The 12573-nt window shown below is 41.6% G+C and overlaps 1 protein-coding gene across 1 annotated transcript; it reads left to right on the plus strand.

Moving 5' to 3' along the window:
- Nucleotides 1-2039: 2039 nt before the first annotated feature.
- Nucleotides 2040-6774, plus strand: hrh1 (histamine receptor H1). Its single transcript, XM_061929364.2, has one exon. The coding sequence runs from the start codon at nucleotides 2040-2042 to the stop codon at nucleotides 3606-3608; it is 1569 nt and encodes a 522-aa protein (XP_061785348.1). The 3' UTR covers nucleotides 3609-6774.
- Nucleotides 6775-12573: the final 5799 nt, after the last annotated feature.

Below are 12573 nucleotides of genomic sequence, written 5' to 3' on the forward strand. Positions count from 1 at the left end.
TCGAGAAAGAGCCATCAATCTGTCAATCCTTTCCGTGTCCGGGCCAGGTAAGGTTCCCTGTGTTGTGTCAAATTAAGCTGCAGGCTCCACTCCTGGTGGTGCCCTTCCGTCAATTCCTTTAAGTTTCAGCTTTGCAACCATACTCCCCCCGGAACCCAAAGACTTTGGTTTCCCGGCCGCTGTTCTTTGCTGTTAGCAAAGAATTGGGTGCTGGTTAGCGCCTTGCATGGCAGCTCCCTCCATCAGTGTGTGAATGTGTGTGTGAATGGGTAAATGTGGAAGTAGTGTCAAAGCGCTTTGAGTACCTTGGAGGTAGAAAAGCGCTATACAAGTACAACCCATTTATCATTTATCATTTAAGAGGACACATTGTGCTAATTTGACAATGTCGGTAACATAATGTCACATTTATAAAATTGCAAACCTACCAATTGTTAAAGACATGATTAAAAGAATTAAAGGGGAACATTATCACAATTTCAGAAGGGTTAAAACCATTAAAAATCAGTTCCCAGTGGCTTATTATATTTTTCGAAGTTTTTTTCAAACTTTTACCCATCACGCAATATACCTAAAAAAAGCTTCAAAGTGCCTGATTTTAACCATCGTTATAAACACCCGTCCATTTTCCTGTGACGTCACACAGTGATGCCAACACAAACAAACATGGCGGAAAGAACAGCAAGCTATAGCGACATTAGCTCGGATTCAGACTCTGATTTCAGCAGCTTAAGCGATTCAACAGATTACGCATGTATTGAAACGGATGGTTGTAGTGTGGAGGCAGGTAGCGAAAACGAAATTGAAGAAGAAACTGAAGCTATTGAGCGATATCGGTTTGAACTGTATGCAAGCGAAACCGACGAAAACGACACGACAGCCAGCGACACGGGAGAAAGCGAGGACAAATTCGGCGATCGCCTTCTAACCAACGATTGGTATGTGTTTGTTTGGCATTAAAGGAAACTAACAACTATGAACTAGGTTTACAGCATATGAAATACATTTGGCAACAACATGCACTTTGAGAGTGCAGACAGCCCAATTTTCATCAATTAATATATTCTGCAGACATACCCTCATGTCAGCAGGCCAGGGAAGCTAGGGTCGATATTCTTCTCTTGATCATCTTCGGGACGGTGTGAGCCAAGACATCCAGGGGGGTTTAGCTCGCTCGTCTGCGGGAACAAACTGCCGCCATTGCTTGCCGTGCTACCGAGGTCCTTTGTCCCTGAATTGCTCACACACTCCGGCAGATTCAATGGGGGTCTGGCAGCAGATTTCTTTGACTTTATCGTTGTAAATGCATCTGCTTTGAGTGTCGCAGGATATCCACACATTCTTGCCATCTCTGTCGTAACATAGCTTTCGTCGGTAAAGTGTGCGTAACAAACGTCCAATTTCTTGCTACTTTCGCATCTTTGGGCCACTGGTGCAACTTGAATCCGTCCCTGTTCGTGTTGTTACACCCTCCGACAACACACCGACGAGGCATGATGTCTCCAAGGTACGGAAAACAGTCGAAAAAACGGAAAATAACAGAGCTGTTTTGACCCGGTGTTTGAGAAAATGGCGGATTGCTTCCCGATGCGACGTCACGTTGTGACGTCATCGCTCCGAGAGCGAATATTTAATTCGCCAAAATTCACCCATTTAGAGTTCGGAAATCGGTTAAAAATATATATGGTCTTTTTCTGCAACATCAAGGTATATATTGACGCTTACGTAGGTCTGGTGATAATGTTCCCCTTTAAGGTCTTACGTTCAGGGTTGTCCTATTTTCGGATCAATGGATAGATAAACGAAAGGTGTTTGGTTTTATCTAACTTTTAAAGAGAACAATATTGCCAACCTTTTAACACGTATTCTCTTTTGTCTTCCAGATGGAACCAGGCAAGATTGTTAGAATCAATGGACTACAGCTTGAGACAAGACAGAGTGTAACCTTTTGATTGCTACCTGGTCAGAACCTATTTATTGACACGCTTGGGCCCACAGCTGTGTTTACCAGCATGGGACTGGATCGATAGGCTCCGAGGATGGAATCTGCCGTGTCCCTCTCCACGGTCCATCTACACCTCAACACAAACATTTATGACAACGACAGCAGCGTCTGCACGGGCCGAGGCGTCCACCCGCATTACCCGAACGCGGTCCACGGCAGACTCCATAGCGCCCTGCTGGGTGTCTCTCTGGGCTTCCTCTCCCTGCTCACCATCATAATGAACATGCTGGTTCTTTACGCTGTGAAGAAAGAGAAGAGCTTACACACGGTGGGGAACCTCTACGTTGTTAGTTTATCAGTGGCCGATTTGATCGTCGGCACCACGGTGATGCCGCTCAATCTGGTGTACCTGCTGGAGGACGAGTGGAAGCTGGGCAGGGCCGTTTGTCAGTTTTGGCTGATTATGGATTATGTCGCGAGCACCGCGTCAATTTTCAGTTTGTTTATTCTCTGTTTGGATCGGTACCGCTCTGTCAGACAGCCGCTTAAATACCTAAAGTATCGAACACGGGGGAAAGCGAGCATGATGATATCTGGAGCCTGGTTGCTGTCGATGACGTGGATTGTTCCTATTTTAGGATGGAGGTCTTTCACACGTGTCGAACTTAAACCCGAGGAGGAGAACAAGTGCGACACGGATTTCCGCTTCGTCACGTGGTTCAAAGTTATTACAGCGGTCTTCAATTTTTACGTACCTTCAGTTTTGATGCTTTGGTTTTACACTCACATCTACTTGGCAGTGAGGCAACACCTCAAAGACCGAGAGAGGATCATCCATCCGGCGGATTCATTCGTGGAAAATGTGAATGGGCAGAACGCTCGGACATTAAATGCCTCCAAGTCGCCCGAAATGGAATGTGCGGCTCCGATAAAACTGTTAAAAAGGCAGCTTGACCAGAAGCTTCTAGATCAGACGTACTCCCTGGAGGAGTTTGAGAAGGCCAAAAGTGCCCTTTCCAGATCACACAGAAAAATCGGTGCTCAATGTCCGGAGCCGACAAAACCTCTCGCAGTGTCGACCAAACCAGGAAAGGGCTCCTTATCCCCTGAGGAGAAGAACCAAGAAGCCATTCCTCTCAGTCCACCTTCCTTACAAGCAGAAAATGTCATTTCAGAAGCGAACCGTGAATCGTCCTTGAATGAATGCCACGTCACAGTACCAAACTCGGTTGTTGCCGTCTGTGACGTCAGTCAGGTGCAGAGGTATACATCCGTGGCCTACAACGCCTACGACCCCAGTCAAACTGTACTGTGGTCCGCCTCTGCCGACAACCTGGGCGAGCCAAACGAGGTGACTCTGAGACAAACCTGGCAACGGTTCGTCGAACACTCCAGAGAAAGGCTTCAAAGTCTGAGGATCCATAAGGAGCATAAGGCAGCCAGGCAGTTGGGCTTCATCATCGCAGCGTTCCTGCTGTGTTGGATTCCGTACTTCATAGCCTTCATGGTGATGGCGTTCTGCAGGGAGTGCGTGCACCACGACCTGCACATGTTCACCATATGGCTCGGCTACTTCAACTCCACCCTCAACCCTTTCATATACCCGCTCTGCAATAGGAATTTTAAACGAGTCTTCAAGAATATTCTGCACATCAACTTGTGACAGTGGTTTCAGCACATCTGCTACAGTCTCGTATTGAGCCTTTTATACCCTTTTGGGAAAAGGGTGTCACCCGCAGCTATCTGTTAGTGCCCGACGGCACATTCTAGCAACACATTTAAACAAGAACACAAACAGCATCAAAAAGCAAAAAGACTCAATGTAACTAGGAGAAGTTCAGGATGGGCCATTCCACCAAATCGGTGCCATTTGCTTGTTGTAACTCACTTAAAATGAATGTTTTGTATTTTTAAAATCTGCTACTACTCCAAACGTGTACTGGCCCATCTAAGGCAACTTTATTTCATTTCTCTACACGGTTTCCAAGCCAAAGATAACTCATTTGAGTAACAGGACTGAGAGTTACAAGTGTGAGTTTTTACTATAGAAAGATACAATTTTTACTAATAGCATGTTGACACTTTGGGCCTGATTTACTAAAGGTTTGCGTGTACTAGGGTTATACGGTATATTAGTGTATTGTATCAGTATAGTGCCGCGATACTAATGAATCATATTCGGTACTATACCGCCTCTGAAAAGTACCGCCCCCCCCACATCCCTCCCTACAAGCAGACGAGCATGTTTGGCAGCACACAATCCCTTATAAGTACTGAGTACTTATAAGCAGATACAGTGTGTACACGAAAAGGTAGAACGGACACATTTTGGCTTAAAAACTAACGATAAAGGTGAAGTTATAACACTGAAACGCCCTCAGGAGGAGGCTAGCTGTCGGCAGCGTTTTAGCTACTTCTAAATCACTAATCCTCGCCTCCATGGCGACAAATAAAGTACGTTTCTTACAAGTATCATCCCTGCAGGACGAGGAATAGCTAAACATGCTTCACTACACACCGTAGCTCACCGGCGTCACAATGTAAACAAACGCCATGGGTGGATCTACACCTAGAATCCACTGTAATGATACCAAGTACAGGAGCGTATCTAGTCGATACTACTATGATTACGTCAATATTTTTTGGCATCACATCTTATTTATTTATTTTTTTCAATAAACTCAGGAAATATATCCCTAGACACATGAGGACTCTGTATATGAGCAATGCATGGTCCTGTAACTACTTGGTATCAGATTGATACCCAAATTTGTGGTATCATCCAAAACTAATGTAAAGCATCCAAACAACAGAAGAATAAGTGATTATTACATTTTAACAGAAGTGTAGATAGGACATGTTAAAAGAGAAAGTAAGCAGATATTAACAGTAAATGAACAAGTAGATTAATAATTATTTTTCTACCACTTGTCCTTAATAATTTTGACAAAATAATAGAACGGAAAATGACACAATATGTTACTGCATATGTCAGCAGCTAAATTAGGAGCCTTTGTTTACTTACTAATAAAAGACAAGTTGTCTTGTATGTTCACTATTTTATTTAAGGAAAAACTTGCAATAATAAACATATGTTTAATGTACCCTAAGATTTTTTGTTAAAATGAAGCCAATAATGCAAATTTTTGTGGTCCCCTTTAATTAGCAAAGTATCGAAAAGTATTAAAATAATTTTGGTATTGATATGGGGACAACACTAGCGTGTACTAAAACACGTGCAAACTACACAGCCCACGCAAAGCTGATCTACTAAACGTGTGAAAAGTGGATTCCGCCTGTCATGTGAGCAAAATATAAGGAGCGCAATTCATTTTGCGTCTCCGTCTTCATTAACATGCAGAATCTTTGATCTTTAGAACGCCCACAACACTGGCAGGTGAAAATGCAAGTATATTAAACAGCGCACGGGATGTGATTTATCACCACTCATCACCGTTCTGCGAGCACTATTTCACGTTTTATTTGCCATGTCTGAAAAAATACGTGCAAACTGACAGTTACGCACACGGCTGTGAGAAAGGCAAAAGAGAACCCTCCGGCCCACATGTGTGTCAACGCGGCATAGCTCGGTTGGTAGAGTGGCCGTGCCAGCAACTTGAGGGTTCCAGGTTCGATCCCCGCTTCCGCCATCCTAGTCACTGCCGTTGTGTCCTTGGGCAAGACACTTTACCCACCTACTCCCAGTGCCACCCACACTGGTTTAAATGTAACTTAGATATTGGGTTTCACTATGTAAAGCGCTTTGAGTCACTGGAGAAAAGCGCTATATAAATATAATTCACTAATTCATTTCATAACACTCAACCAATTTGGATTGTAAGAATAACATAAATATTAGACATATTGTCTATTCAGCAACATCCTTTTATAATTTTATAGCTGCTGCATGACTTAAGGGGCTGATTAAAACCAATTCATTTGATGTGTTTTGGTGTCTGCTGGCATTTTCTTTTAAAAATGATGTTGTTTTTTTTAATATATAAGGTATTTTATTTACATATTTGGAAAAAAAACTACTTCTTGCAATATGCATTTTCTTGCATTATGTTCTTCACATTTGCAGTCAGTGCCGCAGACTGAAAAAAAAAAGTGTGGTTTCCATTGTAGATGCAACCTACTCAGTGGCCTAGTGGTTAGAGTGTCCGCCCTGAGATCGGTAGGTTGTGAGTTCAAACCCCGGCCGAGTCATACCAAAGACTATAAAAATGGGACCCATTACCTCCCTGCTTGGCACTCAGTATACAGGGTTGGAATTGGGGGTTAAATCACCAAAAATGATTCCCGGGCGCGGCACCGCTGCTGCTCACTGCTCCCCTTACCTCTCAGGGGGTGAACAAGGGGATGGGTCAAATGCAGAGGACAAATTTCACCACACCTAGTGTTTGTGTGACAATCATTGGTACTTTAACTTTAACGCAGGAGTCAGGACTGCTGGGTTCTAAAATGCCCATAAAAAGTGGTACATGTTTGCTGCTTGTTTAAAAACGCAGCAAAATGTGCATGATAAAAATGAATGTGCAGTACATGATCAAGTGTGAAAGCCCCGTTCGTACACGCAAAATCCTTATTTAAATAAGGCGAACTGCACCAGTTATGAATAGCACTCACAGTTTAGCCCCTGTTATGTGGAGCTTAGTAAATCAGGCCCTAAGTACACTTAAGTGCAATGACCCTGGTTTTAATAATAACAAAAAATATATAAAAATGATGTGCTTTGGCCCCCCCATAACACAATACAGATACAGGGAGTATTTTCTTTAGAGGGGCCCCATCCTGCATTTGTATCTTTTCAGATTTATGTAATTAAATGTTGCACTCTTGTTCTACATCATCCGGAAGTGTCATATATCATGTGTTTTAAGGTATACTTTGAGTTCCATTTATTTTATTTCTCAAACCACAACTGAAGAAAATCCCATGTCTGGAAACTTGCCGCTTCTCCAGCATCAATTACCATTTCGCACATTTGCTTGAAAATGGCAGCTGGAAAGTGGCTTTTTTTTTGCATGTATTGTGCATTGTGTGTCTAAACTGGGAAAATGCAGCAACGGATAATTTTTGTTTTTCTTCTGTGGCGCTAAAGACATAAATCACGGCATAGCTCACCTCAGCCCTCGCCACCAGACCGATGTTTTGTACACAAAGAACAGTCCAACGCCGGATTATCCCATATTTATTCAATTATATCTAGCGGGACGTGTCTCTATGCGGCTCTGAGCAGATGAGTGGATGGCTGGGGTCGACTCCTGATGAATTGCAACAGGGTAGGTGTGGTCTGAGCATGTCAGCCAAGAAGAGAAGAATGCAGATTAACTCTGTACACAACTTGAGATTCATTGAGTATTTTACAAAACCTAAAACCAGTGAAGTTGGCACGTTGTGTAATTCGTAAATAAAAACAGAACACAATGATTTGCAAATCCTTTTCAACTTATATTCAATTGAATAGACTGCAAAGACAAGATATCTAATGTTCCAACTGAAAAACTTTATAATCATTAACTTTAATGGCAGCAACACATTGCAAACAAGTTGTCACATGGGCATTTTTACCACTGTTATATGGCCTTTACTTTTAACAACACTCAGTAAACCTTTGGGAACTGAGGAGACCAATTTTTGAAACTTTTCAGGTAGAATTATTTCCCATTCTTGCTTGATGTACAGCTTAAGTTGTTTAATAGTACGGGGTCTCCGTTGTGGTATTTTAGGCTTCATAATGCGCCACACATTTTCAATGGGAGACAGGTCTGGACTACAGGCAGGCCAGTCTGGTACCCGCACTCTTTAACTACAAAGCCACACTGTTGTAACACTGAAATAAGCAGGGGCGTCCATGATAACGTTGCTTGGATGGCAACATATGTTGCTCCAAAACCTGTATGTACCTTTCAGCATTAATGGTGCCTTCACAGATGTGTAAGTTACCCATGCCTTGGGCACTAATACACCCCCATACCATCACAGATGCTGGCTTTTGAACTTTGCGCCTATAACAATCCGGATGGTTCTTTCCCTCTTTGGTCCGGATGACACAACGTCCAAAGTTTCCAAAAACAATTTGAAATGTGGACTTGTCAGACCACAGAACACTTTTCCACTTTGCATCAGTCCATCTTAGATGCGCTCGGGCCCAGCAAAGCCGGTGGCGTTTCTGGGTGTTGTTGATAAATGGCTTTGGCTTTGCATAGTAGAGTTTTAACTTGCACTTACAGAAGTAGCGACAAACTTTAGTTACTGACAGTGGTTTTCTGAAGTGTTCCTGAGCCCATGTGGTGATATCCTTTACACACTGATGTTGCTTTTAGATGCAGTACCACCTGAGGGATCGAAAGTCACGGGCATTAGATGTTGGTTTTCAGCCTTGCTGCTTACATGCAGTAATTTCTCCAGATTCTCTGAACCTTTTGATGATATTACGGACCGCAGATGGTGAAATCCCTAAGTTCCTTGCAATAACTGATTGAGAAATGTTGTTCTTAAACAATTTGCTCACGCATTTGTTCACAAAGTGGTGACCCTCGCCCCATCCTTGTTTGTGAATGACTGAGCATTTCATGGAAGCTGCTTTTATACCCAACCATGGCGCCCACCTGTTCCCAATCAGCCTGTTCACCTGTGGGATGTTCCAAATAAGTGTTTGATGAGCATTCCTCAACTTTCTCAGTCTTTTTTGCCACTTGTGCCAGCTTTTTGGAAACATGTTGCAGGCATCAAATTCCAAATGAGCTAATATTTGCAAAAAATAACAATGTTTTCCAGTTCGAACGTTAAGTATCTTTTTTTTGCAGTCTATTCAATTGAATATAGGTTGAAAAGGATTTGCAAATCATTGTATTTTGTTTTTATTTACGATTCACACAACATGCCAACTTCACTGGTTTTGGGTTTTGTATTTAGAAAATGATTTTAAAAGCCTACGAAATGAGCAGGATAGGGCTCTTTTTTATATGTGTATAACTTAGCATTGGACTAGTTTGCCAAATTACAAAAGTTAAAAATATCAAACATTTCTCAGTGTGCAGCCGTCAGTAGAAAAAGGGTGGTATCTCTTCTTGAATAGGGCCATCATACTATAAACCAGTGTTTTTCAACCACTGCACTGCGGCGCACACTAGTGTGCCGTGGGAGATTATGTAATTTCACCTATTTGGGTTAAAAATATTTTTGCAAACAAGTAATTATAGTCTGCAAATGATGTGTTGTTGTTGAGTGTCGGTGCTGTCTACAGCTAGGCAGAGTAACCGTGTAATACTCTTCCATATCAGTAGGTGGCAGCAGGTAGCTAATTGCTTTGTAGATGTCAGAAACAGTGGGAGGCAGCATGCAGGTCAAAAGGTGTCTAATGCTTAAACCAAAAATAAACAAAAGGTGAGTTCCCCTAAGAAAAAGGCATTGAAGTTAAGGGAAGGCTATGCCGAACGAAACTAAAACTGAACTGGCTACAAAGTAAACAAAAACAGAATGCTGGACGACAGCAAAGACTTACTGTGGAGCAAAGACGCCGTCCACAATGTACATCCGAACATGACATGACAATCAACAATGTCCCCACAAAGAAGGATAACAACAACTGAAATATTCTTGATTGCTAAAACAAAGTAGATGCGGGAAATATCGCTCAAAGGAAGACATGAAACTGTTACAGGAAAATACCAAAAAAAGAGAAAAAGCCACCTGTCATGACTTGGTCCTGGGTGTTTGCTTTTCCGGAATGCAACGAAAAGTTGGCTCGGGCGAGACGGGAATGTGAGTACATATTTATTTAATATTATCAAAAAAAAGAACAAACTAAAGGTGCGCACAAGGCGGAAGTACAAACTTGACAAATTAAATAAATACTTGCACGTGGGCAGAAACTGTGAACAATGAAACAAAAAAACTAACTGTGGCATTAATAAACAAAAAAACTTACTTGGCTTGGACTAAAGTAGCAGCATGAAAGATGGACATGAAAACATGTGTCAGGAATGTGAAGAGCATAAATGTGGGATGTCGCTAGAAAGACAAACTGAAAACAATGAACTTAAATACTACAGACATGATTAACGAAAACAGGTGCGTGACTCAAAACGTGAAACAGGTGTGTGACGTGACAGGTGAAAACTAATGGGTTGCTATGGTGACAAACAAGAGTGGACAATCAGTCCAAACGTGGAACAGGTGAAACTAATGGGTAACCATGGAAACAAGACAAGGGAGTGAAAAGCCAGAAACTAAAGAGTCCAATAACTAAACTAAACAAAACATGACTAAAACAAAACATGATTACACAGACATGACACCACCAAAATAGGAGCGCAAGACAATAACTAAAACACTACACACAGGAAAACAGCAAAAAATACAAAGTGAGTCAGGGCGATGTGACAGTACACCTACTTTGAGACAAGAGCTATAGATGCATACTTGGTTATGGTTTAAAGTCATATCCAACAATTGCGACAACGACTTTTTACTGTCAACTGAGTTGAGTTTTTCAATGATTTCTGCTAGTGGTGTGCCTCCGGATTTTTTCAACGCAAAAATGTGCCTCGGCTCAAAAAAGGTTGAAAAACACTGCTATAAACAAATCAGACTTCAAATACTTTTACAATAAATGTTTGTTTTCTTCCATGTGCTACACCGCTGTCCTGGCAATAATCAGACAATGCTACGATGATCTGTTGTTAGCCATGCCAAAAGTAGCGTGGCACAAAACCAACTGTGCTGAAGACAGTACTACGCCTGGTAGGCCCAAATACTATATGATCTTGCAATGCATTGTGGGCTGCGGTTGCCATTTCTAAAGGTAAAGGTTTTTTTTTTTTTATGGTGCTGTGCAAAAGGGTGTAACAAACCAATAAAAAAAAAATGGAACATAACCGGACCCTGTTCCAAAGACTGGGATACCTTGACAAGATAAGTAAAATTAAGATTATATCTACTTAAATAGCCTGCCGCCATCGTCCGAAGCCAAGCTTGTTCTTGTTAATGAGTTAGTTTTTATAGGAATTTCTAAATGCAAACCAACTTGAGGCATACTTGCCAACCTTGAGACCTCCGATTTCGGGAGGTGGAGGGAGGGGGGTGGGGGTTGGCGTGGTCGGGGTGGGACGGGGGCGTGGCTAAAAGGGGAGGAGTATATTTACAGCTAGAATTCACCAAGTCAAGTATTTCATATATATATATATATATATATATATATATATATATATATATATAAGAAATACTTGACGTTCAGTGAATTCTAGCTATATTTTTATTTTTTTATTTTTTTTATTTTATTTTATTATACACTGAAATTCAAGTATTTATTTTATATATATATATATATATATATATATATATATATATATATATATATATATATATATACACTGAAATTCAAGTATTTATTTTATATATATATATATATATATATATATATATATACATATAAAATAAATACTTGAATTTCAGTGTTCATTTATTTACACATATACACACACATAACACTCATCTACTCATTGTTGAGTTAAGGGTTGAATTGTCCATCCTTGTTCTATTCTCTGTCACTATTTTTCGAACCATGCTGAACACCCGGTCTCTGATGATGCATTGCTGTGTGGCACGCACAAAAGTGCTTTCATCAAATGCACTAGATGGCAGTATTGTCCTGTTTAAGAGTGTCACAACATTGCTGTTTACGGCAGACGAACTGCTTTACGGTATACAAAAAAGTGACTGCTGTTGTTGTGTGTTGTTGCCACGCTGGGAGGACGTTAATGAAACTGCCTAACAATAAACCCACATAAGAAACCAAGAACTCGCCCTCCATCATTCTATAGTTATAACGTGATTGGGCAGGTACGCTTTTTTATATTGTGGAGGACCTGAGTCCGCCTGAATTTCGGGAGATTTTCGGGAGAAAATTTGTCCCGGGAGGTTTTCGGGAGAGGCGCTGAATTTCGGGAGTCTCACGGAAAATCCGGGAGGGTTGGCAAGTATGACTTGAGGTAGCTGCAAGACCTGCAATTTTCCCATCGGCTAGAGAAGACTGTTGTCATTTAAGAGGTACGTAAATAACACGCCTTGACTGAATTTACCGTATTGTCCGGACCATAGGGCGCACCGGATTATAAGGCACACTGCCAATGTGCAGGTCTTTTTAGGTCTTTTTTCATACAAAAGGCGCACCGGATTAAAGGAGTCATATTATGATTTTTTTCTAAACTGAAAACACTTCCTTGTGGTTGATATAACATGTAATGGTTGTCCTTTGGTCAAAATGTTGCATAGATTATGTTTTACAGATCATCTTACAGTCGCTTCAGGATGCGCCGTTTTGTGGGCGGTCTTATTTACGTGGCTCACCTTCCGCAGCGTCTTCTCTCCGTCATCTTTGTTGTAGCGTGCAAGGACGGGAGTGGAAGAAGTGTCAAAAGATGGAGCTAACTGTTTTAATGACATTCAGACTTTACTTCAATCAATAACGGAGCAGCATCTCCTCATCCGTGGCTCACGAGTGCAACAACGCCCAGAAATGTGTGCCGTGACAAAACGTCCGACCGGAACTCTCTAATAACTAAAGTTCCGTGGGTGGATAATGTAAACTCACTACACCGGTAGTTTTTAGTGCTTCCATA

This window comes from Nerophis lumbriciformis, linkage group LG03 (genome assembly GCF_033978685.3).
Source record: "Nerophis lumbriciformis linkage group LG03, RoL_Nlum_v2.1, whole genome shotgun sequence".
NCBI classification, from domain to species: Eukaryota; Metazoa; Chordata; class Actinopteri; order Syngnathiformes; family Syngnathidae; genus Nerophis; species Nerophis lumbriciformis.